The sequence below is a fragment of the Neltuma alba genome, unplaced genomic scaffold (assembly GCF_004799145.2).
Source record: "Neltuma alba isolate B1F8T4 unplaced genomic scaffold, ASM479914v2 tig00012095_pilon, whole genome shotgun sequence".
Taxonomy (NCBI): domain Eukaryota; kingdom Viridiplantae; phylum Streptophyta; class Magnoliopsida; order Fabales; family Fabaceae; genus Neltuma; species Neltuma alba.
The window spans coordinates 459,877-477,725 of record NW_021636652.1 but is presented as its reverse complement, the minus strand read 5'-3'; the positions used below and the strand labels follow the sequence as shown (position 1 = coordinate 477,725).

Sequence of the window (17,849 nt, the reverse complement as noted above, 5' to 3'; positions counted from 1 at the left end):
ATAAAAAAAATTCAAAAGAATTGGCACTTTCATGACACAAAGCTGTATTAATAAACGTACAAGTTAGTAGAGGCTTACTGCTCTCAAACATGAGTCTTAATTTACATTATTTTCTAAATTTATATATGTATGAAGGTGTATCAAGTACCCTAATATGATTTTTTTTTTTTTGCAACATACACCATTCTAATGTTATTTTTTAGTTTCGTTATCCAATACACTAAAAATAAATTTTATACTTTTAAAAAAAATTATTCTTTTTAATTGGGATATTTTAGGAAAATTAATATGAATTCGTAAGCGAATTTTTTAAAAAAAGGGGGGGCAATATGACACTTTTAAATTTTAATAAGTTGTGAGACGCTTCTCAACCGCCAATATTATTTGTTCATTTGTTGCGCGCGCATATTAACGATTAACTGTCTTTTACCGCTGGCCAAAAAAAAAAAACCTGTTTTTTTCAGTTTTTCCTACTGACAACATGAAATGTTAAATACATACTAACTCAGTGATTAAATATAAAATATAGTTTATAGTAGTAATTAATTGCACAGATGCTATACTGAGAACCGGAAGAGGTAGTAACACGCATTATTCCTGGAGCAGCCTACTGTTCTTGATTTCATTCGCCCGTCTCGCATCTACCCTCCTCGCTAATCTTCTTTGTGCTTCATTCTGAACGAAACATGAGTGGGGACAGAGTCCTTTTTACAACGCGAAACATTCCAAGCCTCGCCAACTCTTTCAACAATGTCGTGGACGCCGACGACCACGAACCGTTGTGGAAGAAGACCACCCTCGGTCTCGCCACCGATGGTTATGGTGGGCTTGGTTCCCGTGGCGATCATTGCAAATTCGCCTGTGTTTCCATAGCAGAGAGGAAAGTTGATAAAGAATTCATGCCCACGCTGGCTCAGCTCCTGAAGCATCCGCTGGCCGTTGTCGCATTCGTGCCCAGAGATGTTTCCTTGTTTTTCGCTGGAGCCATTGCCGGTGCTGCTGCTAAGACTATCACTGCTCCTCTGGATCGTATCAAGATCCTTATGCAGGTACTGTATCGAACTTAACACTGTTAATTCCTCGACTGCATTTTTTTATACGTCGTTATTTTTGAGAACTGCAATAACCGAAATTCGCTACATTTTTCTGTGTGTCGAAAATTCTTCTTTTTTCGTCCTTAAGCTTAGAGATTGAAGCTAGCAAATGGAAATTCAAGTATGGAAGATCGATATTTTGTCAACCTTGACCAGATATAAACTTTCGGTCGTCTTTAACTTTTCTGTCAATTGACGTAAATTTGTTTTCATGGTAAAAGGAATTGCAGATATGTCCAATATTTTCATTCAATAAGAATGAGTTGCTGCAATTTGTAATTTGTTTGGACGTGCTTAACGTATTGTGGCATTTTTTTTTCCAATTTCTCTTTTCATTTTTTATTTTTCCTTTCCAGATTCTTTACTACTTTGCCTTCTTTTTTAATACTTATGTCCTTATAATTTAGCGAAGAGATATGATCCTTGCTGATCAGAAATTTTTTTGCTTTGTTGTCGTGTGTATAGATTGCAGACTATTTTAATATTGCATTATATATTTGCAGACTCATGGAGTACGAGTAGGGCAAGAAAGTGCTAAGAAGGCAATTGGTTTCATTGAGGTATATGACGATTGCATCGTTTCCTATTTTTATATGTGCATCAAATTTAAATGATTTGTTTATACCTATTTTATGGTAGCTAATAGCATGGATGCGTTGAAAGTGTTAATCTTTCTTCTGCAGGTTTTATAATAAGCTGATTGCTTATATGCCATGTATAGCCTCCTTTGGGCCAGACGCTTTCTTTCTTTCTTCCTTCCTTCCTTCCTTCCTTCCTTCTTCTTCTTCTTTTTTAAAAAAACATTGTAGAGCTTTGTTGTTGTACCTATCTAATTTGAAAGATAGATAAGTCACCAAATTTTTGGTATTAAAATTGCCAACTAACTTATCATAAGGTTCCCTTTTGTCACTAGATGGATCCTCTTAGCAAAAGATTAGTATATACTTGACAGTAAATGACAGTAAATGCTGTATTGTTAGTCTACCCTATCTCTTTGCCTCAACCTTTGATGCATCTTGTCAGTAAATGCTCTTTTGATCAGAACATTTATCCAAAAATTTTTGTTGGAGCTAACTCGAATATGAATTACAGGCTACAACACTTATAGCAAAGGAAGAAGGCATCAAGGGTTATTGGAAGGGCAACCTCCCCCAGGTCTCTACAAATGATTGAATCTATTGGTATCTATTTCTCCAAATAATATTGATTGGCCATTTCATGTGTTTTAGTGTTTCTTCTTTTGCATCCCAGGTGATTCGGATCATTCCTTATAGTGCTGTCCAGCTTTTTGCTTATGAAACCTATAAGGTGACCCCCTAACTATCTTGTAAGATGTTTCAGTGCTAAATATTTTTTTGTGCAAGTCTAGAGTTATCCTTTCGGATTTCTAGAAAATATTCAGAGGAAAGAATGGTGAGCTCTCTGTTTTCGGAAGACTTGCTGCAGGTGCTTTTGCTGGCATGACATCCACTTTTGTAAGTAACTTATTCCAAAGGACTTACTTGTAGGTTTGACAACCATGCTATTATGTTATTGTGCTTCATTCCAGCATTATATTATAGCATATTTTATATAACAAGATGAAGAATTTCTGTTGCACATTGATAATTTTCACAATCTTCTAAATTCTAATATTACTCTTGAGTTTTACTTATTGTTATTTATAACTATACTATCTATCAATGCATCTAATTTTGTCTATCTATGTAGATAACATACCCATTGGATGTGTTGAGATTACGATTGGCAGTTGAACCAGGTTACCGAACCATGACAGAGGTATGGTAAGCCTGGCTTTTGTATCTCATAAAGATCCGCCTCCTTGAAAATGGATCAAACTGTGGCTTTTCCAGGTTGCTTTGGGCATGCTAAGAGATGAAGGGTTTGCATCTTTCTATTATGGCCTGGGGCCTTCCCTAATTGGAATAGCTCCTTATATTGCTGTTAACTTTTGTGTTTTTGACTTGTGAGTTCATGATAATCTTTTATCTTCTAAGTAAATTAAAAGAGAATGGACTTGGATATTGAAATTGAAACATCTTAACCATCTCTGAATGATAGATTAAAGAAGTCGTTGCCTGAAAAATATCAAAAGAGAACTGAAACCTCCCTACTAACAGCTGTGCTTTCGGCTTCTCTCGCCACTATTACATGCTACCCTCTAGACACTGTGCGAAGACAGATGCAAATTAAGGGTACACCTTACAATACAGTTTTAGATGCTCTTACAGGTGGGCATTGCTCCTCTTTACTTTCAACATAAAGTAGTTTCCTCCGCACACATTTGGTATATGTGTGTATGCTTATCTCCATAATTTGTGTGCTAGTAAGTGACAAATGTATAAGCTTCAAAGGTTATTCGGCATTAAAAGTCCCATATACTAAAAGGTCTAGCTTGCGTTTTAGTGTGTAGTCTTTTGCCCAGGATAGTTGGCATTCATAGCTGGAGTAGTTATGTCACTTTATTGGTTCCTGGAATTTAAATATTTCCTTAATCAGACATTCTTAGAATTTTTCAGCAATCAGTTTTATATTTGCTTATGTACTTAAAATTCATCTCTGTTGTCAGTAGATGTCAGTCGCTGAATCACAATGCGTAGTTTTCCAATTGTTCACTAGAAATTTAATGGGTACTAATCCCTTATTTGGTGTGAGGGATCAAGACTTCAGCTGAGACTTGCTTTAACAGACTGAGATCTGCTGTTATATTTTCTTCCACACCATTTTTTCCTTTTCATCTTGAATGTCCTACCCAATATTTTATACAGGTGGTGCTATCGTAATATAAATTAGGGTAAGATATGGAAATTTCAGGAGGTTTTCACTTGCTCACAAGTGATTCAAATTCAATTATATTATGAGCTGTATTTTGTAGCTGTCTACTGCAGAATGCAGGTGCTGTGTCTTTAGTATAAGTTATTTATTTTTATCACTTTAATGAGGAAAGAAGCCATGCAAGACAGTCTGTTCTTATCAAAGGCCTTCAAAATCTATTACAGCTGATAATGTCGAGTTCTCTTTCTTCTATTGAAAATGTTTCATCCAGAGAGTTTATCTATGAATTAGGATTTTTTCTGTGATGCCCCTACATCTTGAAATAATTTTAGATTCTATTTAATTTTTCAATGATTTTTCAGATTATATAAGCATGAAACTCCTAACAAGAAATTTTTGACTTTTAAGCATGAAACTAGCCCACTAAAGGCAATTACTATAATTGGGATTCAGGCTTAACCAGGTTGTAGCCTGTTGCGTCTGGATACATTTTAATTTATTTAAAAGATGAGAATGCTTGCAGTTTAATGCCTCGCTAGTTTGTGCTATCGGCAAATCAATAATTCCCCTTATGCAGGTATTGTAGAACGGGATGGAATTATTGGCTTATACCGGGGCTTTGTGCCCAATGCCTTGAAAAACCTACCAAACAGCAGGTGCATCTGATCTTCTTTTGTACATATGACTATGTCATTAAAAACTATGATATATCGACTTGATTTTTATTGCAATCTTCTCACTGCCTCAAACCTTCTTGTGGCCTAGTGATAACTTCATTTTTCTTACCGAACACATAATTGCTTCCTGCTTGTCGGAAAATAAGATGAAGAAATAATATCGTCTTAAACTAGACCTCTGATGTTATGATTGCCAAGGCAAACTCAGTTGCTTTTGTACTATGCTAAGCATGCAGATTGATGAAAATTAAAGTTAATTATGATCATGTCTATTTTACTCTGAATCAAGCTTGTGCTTTATCGTTTGATTTCTCCTTTTTTCTTCTCTGTGCAGCATCAGGCTTACCACATATGACATTGTTAAACGCCTGATTGCAGCAAGTGAGAAGGAGTTCCAAACAATTGCAGAGGAAAATCGCAAGAAACAAACAAATACCAAGACTCAATGATATAGTGGAAATAGAATTCATTTGTCGGACCCTAATTTTCCTCCTAAGATATTGCTCTTGTAGCATCATCCACTAGTTATGGGAGTGTCTTTACTCCTGAACTCTCAGCCTTGCTGCCAATGTTGTTGTAGGGAAAAACCCAAAAGTGTTCTCTGCAAGGTACCTCAGTCCATCTATGATCTGTATAGTTTTCCGAAAGCAATCAATAATGTGGTGCTCAGTGTGGGGGCAATCTTTTTTATCCGAAAAGATGATAGCCTGAGGAACTCTATACCATTCTTATCTTGTTCTGGACCAATGGAGAGTGAATTTTTTAGGAGAAACGGTTGTTCCAAGTGCTTTGTAATTGTTATATTCTTTTGCTCAATTCCTTGGTCGTATTTGATCCTGCCATGCTGTATTTTGTCAAACTGAATGCTGGAAATATTATACTAGTCAATCCAAGTTATTTTGTTCTTTAGCCTATCATCACTTATAAACTGAATTATTCCCTGTTTATTGTTCTACCGAAATCGATGGACTCATCAGTGCACTATGGGCAACATTATAATCACAATTACTCACAACAACCTTGCCATACAAAATTCTGAAGAGATGCTGCTTAGTGGAATACATGTAATATTCAAGTGCAGAGTTCTATTATTCTTTAATATCTGTCGCAGTACAAATTCTGCATTTTTTTCAGTGATACACAGCAGTGCCTCGCACGGTAAAAGGACCCATTCCTCTCGCAAACTATCATATCTCACAGTTGTAGGAGACATCTCAGTGACTTTCCAGAGACCAAAAGATCAAAGGCTTTGTTAATGTCATCAAAGGGGAGCTCGTGAGTAATGAACTCGTCCAGCTTCACCACCTGCGAAGAGGGCCATAACAGGTGAGTATATTCCTTCCATAGTTTCTATAATGATGATTTAATGAAAGAAAGACAGGAAAGAGGGGGATGTGTTTGGATGGTCATTACTCCTTGCAAGCATTGTTTGGCAAAAAGAGGGAGCTGAGTCTTCCCTTTGAAGCCTCCAAAGACTGAACCAACAATTCTGCGACCATCAAACAGCTCCATTGGATGAATTGGAAGCATTTGTGGTGTTGCATGAATTCCCAATATCACTGTCAATCCCCATCCCTGTTTCACCATTATATAATATTTGTCAAACAACAAGAAGGCTTCTTGTTGTTCTTGTTGTGTAGACATGTAGAAAGAAATGGATACCTCATGAACAGACAAGAAGGCATTTCGGAGGACATCAGAATTTCCTACACATTCAAAGCTATAGTCTACTCCTCCTCCAGTCATTTCTCTTATTCTCTGCCAATGATATAACAACATTTATTATGGAAAAATGGTTAGTAACAACTTTTTTGTTTTGAACAAACAATTCTTAGTTATTAGCATAACATTTGTTATAGGATGGAATCAGTTCTTGGAAAGAAAAGACGAACCTCGTACACGGGCTTCTCTTCATCCCTTGGATTTATGAAATCCGTCACTCCCATTTCCCGGGCTTTCCACCACATTCAAAATGTATTAGTTGTTATTTATCAATAATATGAAATCTGAGCGATCATAAAAACAAGGCATTATCTTTTAATTAATGGATTATATAGGAGTCAGCCAGGCAGGTACCTTTGATCAATTTGTCGGGGTTGGTGTCTATGCCGATTATTTTGGATGCCCCTCTTGCTTGTGCCCCTTTTGCCACCTGATTCAATTTCAATGCAATCTCTCACTATTTGCATTCATCATGGAATATTCATAAATCTTTTACATTTGGATTATTTATAACTTGTATACTTCCCCTTACTCATATTATAAACCATCTCTAACTATCTCATCATAGTCAAGAAGGCATGATTAACTCATTGACTTTGAAAATGAAACATTTTTCTAACTGTCCGTATTTAAGAATATAGAGAAACAGGTAAAGGGCTGCCAATGCCACATTCTCACACCCCTTGTAATTAACCTCTCAAATGTTTTTTATTTTTTTATTTATTGATTATTAGATTCTATATAAGATTAGTGACATTCGGCATGAAATGATGCAATTTTAAATTTTCTTTAGGATTTAAAAAAAAAACTTTGAAATTGTGCAATCTTGACTTTTAAAAAATAGGAAAATTGAAAACTACACCATTCTATGTCTGTAAAATGTCAAAATATGACTAATTTTACGTAAAATATAGTGATCAATAGGAAAAATAACATTTTAGAGCGTCATAAGGAGTATTATTCAAATTTCAAGTCTTCTGGATAACATTTTGAAAAAATTTATTAGTGACTCATCAACCGCCCTATATTATGAACAGTCAATATGAGCACAACATATGATGGAAGATATTTTATATATATATATATATATATAGAGAGAGAGAGAGAGAGAGAGAGAGCTAACAGCGAGGCCCACTGCTCCCAAACCGAAGACAGCAACAGCAGAATCAGATTCAACATTGGCTGTGTTCCATGCTGCTCCCACCCCTGCACTCTCATTTTTATTCAATTCTTTCATCAAATCTAATCCCATTTCAATTTCAAATCTAATATATATATATATATATATATATAAAACTCAAGTCAATTCTAAATTAAAAAATAAAGAAGATATTTTAAATCAGTTTAGTTGATTGAAGAGTCTGGAATCACGGCATGAAATCAAAAGAGTGCCTCAAAATAAACAATTGAGCCATCTCCAATCCAGAGAGACCTGGCCATCACTATTTATTTTCATCTTATCACATTGCAAAACAGATAAAAATCTTTTAACTTTCCTCAATCCCCCACCTCATGTCACTACAAGTTGACGATATACACCAATTCTGGGTCAAGTCAACCGGCAGAAATGCAAAATCAGACAAACAAAATAATTAATTAATAATTAATTAATTAAACCTTTTTTTCAATGCTCGGCTTCGCACGCAAACTGAGGCAGCCAAATACGAAATCACACACCTTTGGCGTACGAGAGATGAGGTTTGTACAAGTAAAACAACGTTTATGAACGAAGCAAAACCATATAATGTCAAATAATTTAAAAAAAAAATTACATACATCCTATTTTGTCAAGATTATATATATTTTTATTTTGAAAATGTACGAATGTCGCAAAGTAAAAATGAAAAAAAAAAGTTCTTGTAAGTTCAGCAAAATAACAAAGAAATTTTTTTAGTTTTTTTATTAAATTTTAAGGAAAAAAGTATAATTTTCAAATATAAAAATTATATAATTTAATATGGTATACACGGAATTTAAAGCCAATTATAATATAGTATTTATGAGTTGTAAGTAATGCAACACCCCGTCCGCCAATATTTTATACATATAGAGTCCACATATAATTCATTGGAAGTCGCATAATTGATAAGGGATATAAATACTATCGTCTACTTTAACCTCCTCGCAAGACAGCAACATTCGAAATTCCCATGCAATTTTATATATATATATATATTGGGGGAACGTGTACTTTTATTATAGATAGAGATTCATAACAAATCCAAGTAATTCAATATCTATATAATTTTCAAAATAATATGTAACACAAATAAAACTAAAAAAATGGATATAATTTATTCAATTTTTATTTTTTAATGAAATCTAGGTCTCTGATTGCGAGTGAATTGACCATGGGAACTTTAAGGTAATAGTCAAATGCTCCATTGCCCTTCGCCTTGGGCAAGACAAGGGACGTTAACGTCATTGCATCCGTAGAAAACACGAAAGCGATTGTCCAATGTTCGTTTCAAGGGGTGTTTAAAAACAGCCATGACCGCTTAAAACAGTGCTTAAATCCAAACACCTCCTTAAATTTTTTTGAGCTTAAGTTTGTTTCAGATCATAGTATTTGAAGTTTTTGAGGAAAAAAGAAAGACTTTACCGGTGGAAACGCCACAGCTGAGTAAGGTGAGGTTTTTGAGGCAGTGCTTATCGACGCCGCTGAGGTTGACGACACAAGCCGAGTCAACGACGGTGTACTCGGTGAAGGTGGAGGTGTTGAGGAAATGGTAGATGGGTTTGCCGCCGTCTACGGTGGTGAACCTGGTGGCGCCGTCAGCCACCATGAGTTTCTTCATGGGGTTAACTCCAAAGTTTTGGCACATATTGGTACGGTCAGAATTGCACAAGTTGCAGTGGCCACACTGGCCGTTGAAGATTGGCACCACATAGTCTCCTTCCTTCACATCCTTTACTCCTTCCCCTACGCTCTCCACTATCCTGCATTTATTTACTCTTCATTCATATCTCATGCATCAACCGCCAATTCAGTTTACCCTTATTTTTCCTTTGAAAAACCATTTTGCTTAATCAAATACCTAATTTTTCTTTATTAGCATCAGTAATTAGCCTTTTTCACTTTGTTCCCTTACTACTACTAATCCCTGAACAACAGAACCAACTAAGAAAAATTAAAGTACTTAATTGGAAAAAAAAAACCATGCAGAACCCAAATTAAAACTGGATAGAAAAATATTTGTATATGCAAAATGGTTCTCTCTCTTTGTTTTTTCCCCCCTAAAGAAAAGGTTATATCTCTGTAGGAGTGCCCTGGGTTATTAATGTTAATACCTCGTCCTGTCCTTAATATATATAAGATTCACATTATCGCTCATCCAAATTAAGAAACAAGCATTTAAATTTGGGATACCCGCAAGCTTCATGGCCAAAAATCCTCGGATAGGCCCTTTGAGCTTCGTTCTGCACAGAAACAGAAGAAACCGATCACATTTATAAGGATAAAGTTTCATATCAGAAGAAGAAGAAGAAGAAGATCTTTAAGGGTTTAAGAATAACAGACGTGGCCGAGCCAGGCAGTGAGATCTGTGTGGCAGATGGAAGTGAAGAGGATCTTGATTCGGACTTCCATTTTCTGGGGAGGATGAACCTTCACTTGGCTCTATCACCAACGGTTCTCCAGCCCCATAAGCAACCGCCGCTTCATATATATTTCATTCACAATCTCAGAAAAATGGCAATATGTATGATCCATGATTTTGATGAATATATATATATATATATAATTACCTCTGCAAGTAATGATCTTGCCCTTTGTATCATTCGGACTCAAGTGCTCCAAACCCATCTTCTTCTTCTTCTTCTTCTGCTTGAATTGCTTAGCTTCTCCGTGATTTGTGAAATATGGAGTGGGCATGTATCTTTATATAGACAGTTGAATGGAGAAAGATGGCGTATATGGCAATTAAGGATTTGGTTTTGATTTTTTAAAATAATAATCTTCCCTATATCTCTATTAATTGGCTTGCCTAGCTGGCTCTATATACGTAGGGTAGGATGGGGTTCCCAGTATTTAATGACTTATTAATATTACGTATTACTATATTTGGAGATATTATATATTTATACATCCTCCTTTTTTGATAACAAGACTTTCTTCCAGAAGTAGTAGTATTTTTTTCATAATTTTTTTATGTTCTCTATTATAATTATTTAAAAAGGAAATGCCCTTCATAAACTCATTTTGCAAGTATCTCCCTCTTTTTAATATTGTGAATGTGAGTTGTGATTAAAGTATTTCTGTTGGCAAAAAAAAAAAAAACTCGGGATGGTTTTGAAATATTTTAGTTTTTTTTAAAAAAAATCAATCATTACGACTTTTTTTTAAAATTTTGATTTAATTAAAACATGCATCCTATTTTTTGTGTGATGAAAATTAATGTTCAGTTTTAATAAAATAAACAGGATTCATGAAAGTAGAAAATTCAAGAACGCATTTATTACGACTTTTTTTTTTAGTGCAAGAACTTTGAACCTAGCTGAATCAAAGAACAGATAAAAGGGAAGACTCCAATGTCTTTGTCAATTTATAATCATCACTAATATGGAAAATGAAAACCCCATTTACACATTGGTCATCAAAGCCAAGTGTGAACAAAATCCCCATTGAACTGACCGCTGACTTGCTTTCAGTAATTAAGATTAATTCAACAAGAAAACCTTCACTTTTTTTTTTTTAACTCTTCGTGTCCTCTTTACTTTTTATCTTCATCACTGAATTAATTTGTAATATTTCATATTTTGATGTTTTATCTTAATATTAAAGAATAAAAATGATATACTGTCTAGATTAAACCTTTGTCAGTTTAAATTTGTTATTTTTTATTTTTATTAGTTAATATCATAATAATATTGTTATAATATATTAAATTTAGCCTTAAAAGGTTAATCCAAATTACCCCACTACGCGTTTTTTAAAATAAAGTCATTGCCTGTCCAAAAAAAAAAATTCCAACACATGTTTGGTTGATTACTTGATTTGATGTGGTGATGTGTCCGATTACCGCGGACAAAAATTAGCCGGCTTTGCCTTCTATGTTTTCACCAACAGCTACTGGGTGGCTTTATAAGAATTAGTTAACTAATTAAATAGATTAAAAAAATTAGTTAAATTAGTTATTTGTAATAAATATATTATTTTTTTAAAATATATTTTAATCAGATATATTAGCTAGATTATCACCATTATAAACTACTTCCAGAAAAAATAAATAAATATGAGAGACAAAATAAAAGTAAATAAGTTTTTATATTAAGGAATCGAAGTAGTATATCATTACTTTTTAAAATTTAATCAAACTATATTTAACATTTTTTAATTTTTCTGCCAATATATTTTTTTCTTTTAAAACTACTTTATATATTTTTTTAAATATACTTTTAATGAACATAACCTGGACATATTTTATTTATTATACGGAGTTCAAAAATAAAATATATCTTTCAGATATAATAAATAGGAAAATTTATTATAGTCCTTTTTTTTTATTTTGATGTACATATAATAAAAAAAATACCGTCAATAAGACGCTAAGTGACATGTGTTTATGCCAATAGTTAAAAATTTTATTGTTGGCAAGGGAAAAAAGTTAAAAAGTTATGTCCTAATGCATGGACACTTTATGAGATTTTTAAAAGTACGATTTTACTGTCAACATGTCACAACGAACAATTCAATCCATGTCAAGTTTTAATATGGATATGCGTGTGCGCGCGTGTGTGTAAAATATATGTATGAGAATGTGAGGTTTATCTTAGCTCTAAGGGTCAGATGGGATTTGGGGGCAGTGAGGGGTTTAAAAAATTTAAAATGAAAAAAAATAGTTATATGATAAATTAGATTTGTTAACATAAACAAAATAAATTACACATAACCAAAAAAGAGCCGCCTTGCATATCCTTAGCTTTAGATATTTAATGAGTTCGTGTTTTCAATTAAATTAAGGCATGTGAATTTCTTAAGATTATCTACCCTTTACAATTGACTTCTTTTGATTTAATTATAAAAATTATATTAAGTATATAAAATTAAGTACATAAAATCTTCTCTAAATTTTTTTCAAATGAAATGGCACATAATTCTACGAAAGTTTTCGAGTACTCCATGGATGGTTGTTGCCATATAGAAAAGCGATTGTAGACGGCTTTAAGTTTACAGTTGTCTATGGTTATTCTTTTGGTGGAACCGAAAAAATCAAAATATCATTAAAAAAGAGGAGTTAATTATTACGCCCGTATTTAATATAAGAGTTAGTTAACTAATTTATAATAAATTAAGAAAGTTTATTAATTTAGTTATTAATAAATATGAGTTGAATTTTTTAGAATCTGTTACTAATAATGTATATGGGTTAGAACTACTATTTAATAAAATCTTTGATATGTACAATTATTACAAGGTTTACTTTAAAAAAATGAATAAAAATAGAGATAAAATGAATTAGAGTCTTATATTTAAAATCAACCTAGTTCTTACATAGATAATATTTTGCCAAGATATTAGTTAGAATATGTCATGAACTTCAAGATGGGTTATGTATCTCTCCGATCATAAACAACTTTTTATTATTTTTTGTGGATTTAACTAGATGTCTCGGATAATAAATAAAAGAAATTAACGAGAGAAGGTGAAGAATAAAAGGCGGTTTGAACATTAAGATGTTAAGAGAGACAAAAAAAAATACTCTGCCATTTTTGCACGGATCTACCCTTACATAACATCCAAAGTGTGACCAAATTTGTGAGGGGCAGCTCCACGTGCTTTCCACTACCACTTATAATATTTCTTCTTATCTTTAATATAATAGCTAGTAAATTAATTTAAATAAATTAAAAAAATTAAGTTAGTTATTTGTTACAATATAAGTTAAATTTTCTAAAATACCCTCATCAATCATATGAAATAATTTAAATTTTAATTTCTAAAATACCCTTATTAATCATACATAATAGCTAAAACTACAATTTGGTAGAATTTTTAACATATATAACTACTACAATGACTACTATGAAAAAAAATAGATAAATATGAGAGATAAAATAGATTGGAGTTTTATATTTAAGACACAATTAAAAGCCAAACTAACTCTTATATTAAGGATTAAAAGTAATAGGATTCAAAGTGTTTTCGGTGCATTGAAAAATTCCCGGCAAAAAAAAAATTGGAAGAAAGTTTTTTTTTTAATTATGTTTTGTTAAAAGGATCAAGAAACTTACAAATCTATGTGAGTAAGTTTTTCTTATTAGTATTTTCTTTCAAAATCTCACTTTGCAACAAATTAAATGGGCCCTAATTCGTAAAATTTGATTAGTCTTGTTTATAATGGAATTGATAGATGGAGAAAGAAATTTGGAGAAAGAAAAAAACTTACTACTCCTTATTTAATATAAGATTTAATTAACTAATTTTAAAATATTAAGAAAATTATTAAATCACTTTAAAAGATTATACTTATTATTTTTCTCAAACTAATTTGTCTCACTTATAAATTAATATTTAATCTAATTACACACGTAAGTATTTTAAATAGATCATGTTATATATGTTATAATTAAATAATTTAATAATTTTTTTAATCTCTACAAATTAGTCAATTAGATCTTATATTAGGAATTGAATATGATAGTTCGTAAAATTCTTGTCGTGTGGTCACTATTTTTTGGGGGGAAGAAAATATCCAATCTCAACTTGCGAATTGCAGAAAGTCACAGTCAAAAATAATCTAAATACCATGCATATCTAATATATGTATCAACTTCATAATTAATTTGTTTGTTGGCAAAAAAAAAAACTGTCTTCCGAAGTTGACACCGAAAGTTGACTTGCCTAGGGTTTGTCTAGATATTTTTTTGGTGATATTTTATCCATAAAGTTAATTACATAAATGCATGAAAATGTAGTATCTATGGAAAAAGGTTTTTGGGGGGGCGGGGGGAGCGTGCAATTGGAGCAGCACTGGTGAGTTTCACATGAACCAATTTGCTTTTGCTACTTCATAGCATCCCAACTTGCCTATTAAAACCATGTATCCCCTTTTTTTTGGTTAATTTTCCTTTTTGGCCCAACTGAAATGATGTATTCCTGCTTCTATTAAATTTTTCGGTGCCTAACTGGAATCTCGATGTGAGATTTTATCAACTTTAATTCTATTATTCGAAGGTTAGCCCTCAATTTGATTTTTTTAAAAACTATTGACTTGACTGCCGTAAGTTGACAAGAAGGATTTGCCTTTCAACTAGGTAAAAATGTAACTTATTTTAAATCTGACTTTTAAAAAAATAAAATTGGATAAAAGTTAGATTAGGTAGTGTGATTTATGTTTGGATTAACTTTTATAAAATTTAGTTTGTAAAGTAGAAAAGTTGTTTGGCTTATAATTAGATAAGTAAGTTTAATTTATAGAATGACCAAAATAGATATGACTTTTATTAAATAATAAAAATCAATTAAAAATATGAATTTACAAAATGTAATGATTTTAAATTATTATAATTGGAAGAAGTTATATTTAATGAATAAAAATATATTTAAATTAGAAATCATAGTAATGTGAAAATTGAACCAAATAACATTAATATAATTAATTGGATGATATACTCTGCACAATTTATGTAAATATAAAATAAAAGATAATATTAAAAATTAAAAATATTATAAAATTATTTTAAAAATTATCTCTACTTAAGAGAGTGTTAAAAATAAATAACTAAAAACTGATTGGAAAGTATAAGGAATATGCATATGGAAGCACAAGAATAATATAATATGAGGGTAAAAATGTTTTTTAATTCCTAAGAGTTACTTTTTTATAAGTCATAAGTAGTTTTAGATATTTTTATAATCGTGCTTAAAAAAAAAAAGCTTTTAATCTATAAGTTAGATTGATCAAAAGCTGTGACAAACAACTTTTAAATTTGCAACTGACTTATTAAATTTTAAGTTATTTTTGGCTCTTAAAATGCTGCAACAAACAGGCACATCGAGAGAACACAATTTTAAATTCCCAAAGGCATATTTATTACGAAGGTTATACCTCAAATGCTCAAGACACGATAATAATTAATCTCCAGTGCAAAGTAATTTGAGAATATCCTAGATTCAACACTAGGAAAAAATGTGACTTAAGTATACACAAACGTAATGAAAATTCTCACATTTTTCTACTTGAAGACATGTAGTGTCCTTCTCTACTAATTACCTCTTAAAAATCCGATGCTTTTTATTACTAACACTAATTGAAAATTTTCTTTTATAAAAAATACATATCCCCTATATTATAACACAAACGCGTGATTTTAAAACTAATTGAATTAAGGTGTAAGTTTATTTTGAAAGTTTTTACCTAGAAGCGTTGGTTATTTGAAATTTTTTGGGGTAAAAATTTGCCCCTAAAATTTAAAATTGTAATAATTTTGTTCTCAATACTAATATTATTTTCGCCTGAACAAATGTACTTACATTGTTTTATGGAGGAAGCATGGCCCAATTGGCCAACCCTGACCCATTTTGATTGGGCCTGGACACATGTGCCACGTTATTTTATGAAGGAAGTTTGGCCCAATTATCCGAATATAGGCCATGAACTTCATAAATGCGCGGCTTCGACTTGATTGCAAGTCCTGTTATTTGTTTGTTAGTTTCTGAATTTTAGAAATTAAGTACAACTCCTAAAAGTGAAATGTTCTTAATTAGTAGATAAAATTGAATTTCCCTTTGAATAAAGTTCAAGATTAATTGTGAAATGGGATTTTTAATATCATGATCCAGTTAAATGAAATAATCATAAAAAGGTCATTCATGCATTTAAATTGAGGGATTAGCCTTATTAGTACTAATAATAACACGGAAAGATTCTTGAGTGCATTTTGATGCATTTGATGGATTGCTCACGTGATGACAAAATTTGGCAACTAATTTTATAATTTTTATTCTCTTGGATCTTAAATATTGTGCTTAATGTATTACATAATTGGAAAGTTAATGTTGGTCACATATATAAGACATATTTCATATGTTTATCAATTATTAACCCTATTGATATTCTCCTAATAATAATTAAGTAGGAGAGAGAAGGAGGGAATTAAAAAATATACTTAGGGTGTATTAGAAGGAATGCATCATATTAACTAATTTAACTAATATTTTTAATCCAGTTAATTAAGTCTTATATTAAAAACCGGAGGAATATGAAACTTTGTTGAAGGATCTCTTTTCTTTGAATCTCTCTCGTTTAATAATTGTTTTTATCGTTATCAATTTATTTTTTCCACTATTTTAATTTCCCACATTTAATATGTTTTAGGAATATTCTCGCAAAAGTGACACACATGTTTTATATGATAATGACAAATAATTACCTTAATCAATTTTTTTAAACTGTACGGATTACTTAACTAGGTTCTTATCATTAGGGCAGGAGGAAGTAATTGCTTCGACTTTAATATAATGAAATGGACATAATAGCTTCTCTTCCAGGTTGAAAGATTGCTTCTTAGAAAAGTCGAATAAAGGTTTGCAATTTGAATTAGTAAATATTTGCTATCATAATTTAACAATAGATTAGAATGCAAGGTTTAATTATTTTCCGTACACAGATATCAACTGAGCAATAACTTTGCCAATTATAAACAATGAGACCGTTTAGCAGTTTTGTTTTGCTCTTAAATACACGGTCTCATTTTCCTGTTTCTCACATCAACAAACCCCCCCCCCAATTACCTTAGGGTATGTTTGGCTCAATGAGAGGAAGGGGAGGGGAGGGATTTTAATGGAGGGAAGGGGAGGAGAGTGGAAGGATTTTAATATTATCTTGTTTGGATTTATAAAAAAGGAGGGGAGGGGAGGGAAAAATATTTTAATATGACAATTTTGCTCTTATTTTATTTAAGACATGGGCATAATGGTCACAATATGAAAAAATATGAGTATAATAGTTACAACATGACAAAATATGGGCATAATGGTCATAACATGGCAAAATATTACCCTTTCCTCCAAATCCTCCCAATTTTGGAGGGGAGGTTGAGGAGGGAGGGGAGGGAAAATTTTTAAATTTTCCCTCCCCTCCTAAATTTGTGTGTTGCCAAACAAAGGAAATGATTAAAATCCCTCCCCTTCCCTCCCCTCCCTCCCAAATCCCTCATACCCAACACACCCTTATTTGTTAGGACATTTTTAACTTTATGAATTAAATTTTAATCATGAAATGAAAATGTTAATTTTTTAAAAATGTCACAAAATCTCTATATATCAGTTACAACAACAAAATTATCTTTTTCTGAAAAAACAGAATTCTACGAATTAGTTAGAATAATAGCCTTGTATTTAGGATAGGAGGGAATAAACTTGACCTACATTGCCCCTTAGGACTATTGCTAATGTATTTTTTTCTTATTAACTTAAAAGTACGATCTCCGATCCTAATTATAAGACCTCATTTGATTTTTATTTTGGTCCTAAACATAAGACCTAATCCACTTTGTTTTTTATATTTATTAATTTTTTTCTAAGATAGTCGTTATAATAATAGTAGTTATAACTAATACATTTGATTAGCGAGAATAT

The 17,849-nt window shown here is 31.9% G+C and overlaps 2 protein-coding genes across 3 annotated transcripts; one reads left to right on the top strand and one right to left on the bottom strand.

Annotated features, from left to right (window-relative positions):
• The first annotated feature begins 604 nt into the window (after positions 1–604).
• Positions 605–5,455, top strand: LOC114722477 (probable envelope ADP,ATP carrier protein, chloroplastic). 2 transcript variants are annotated; one of them, XM_028908519.1, is made up of 10 exons: positions 608–1,049; positions 1,598–1,654; positions 2,187–2,249; positions 2,346–2,402; positions 2,486–2,569; positions 2,805–2,873; positions 2,948–3,060; positions 3,156–3,325; positions 4,447–4,525; positions 4,881–5,455. In XM_028908519.1, the coding sequence occupies exons 1-10, from the start codon at positions 687–689 to the stop codon at positions 4,993–4,995; spliced, it is 1,170 nt and encodes a 389-aa protein (XP_028764352.1). In that variant the 5' UTR covers positions 608–686; the 3' UTR covers positions 4,996–5,455. The 2 variants fall into 2 exon arrangements, with proteins under 2 accessions (XP_028764353.1, XP_028764352.1); XM_028908520.1 differs by lacking the exon at positions 4,881–5,455 and having other exon boundaries at positions 605–1,049; positions 3,863–4,525.
• Positions 5,456–5,528: 73 nt separating this feature from the next.
• Positions 5,529–10,142, bottom strand: LOC114722476 (alcohol dehydrogenase-like 4). The gene is given in 11 exon segments (XM_028908518.1): positions 5,529–5,851; positions 5,960–6,121; positions 6,209–6,304; positions 6,439–6,500; positions 6,623–6,698; positions 7,392–7,474; positions 8,871–9,208; positions 9,639–9,688; positions 9,789–9,884; positions 9,886–9,926; positions 10,016–10,142. Coding segments are annotated over 11 exon segments (1,242 nt in total). The 3' UTR covers positions 5,529–5,740.
• Between the last annotated feature and the right edge of the window lie 7,707 nt (positions 10,143–17,849).

What these genes read in the sequence shown, in the direction of transcription:
- LOC114722477 (XM_028908519.1), top strand. Translation starts at nt 687, where the DNA reads ATGAGTGGGGACAGAGTCCTTTTTACAACGCGAAACATTCCAAGCCTC. An exon ending in CTGGCATGACATCCACTTTT is followed by an intron (nt 2,570 to 2,804) that starts GTAAGTAACTTA and finishes CTATCTATGTAG; the next exon opens with ATAACATACCCATTGGATGT. An exon ending in GTTACCGAACCATGACAGAG is followed by an intron (nt 2,874 to 2,947) that starts GTATGGTAAGCC and finishes TGGCTTTTCCAG; the next exon opens with GTTGCTTTGGGCATGCTAAG.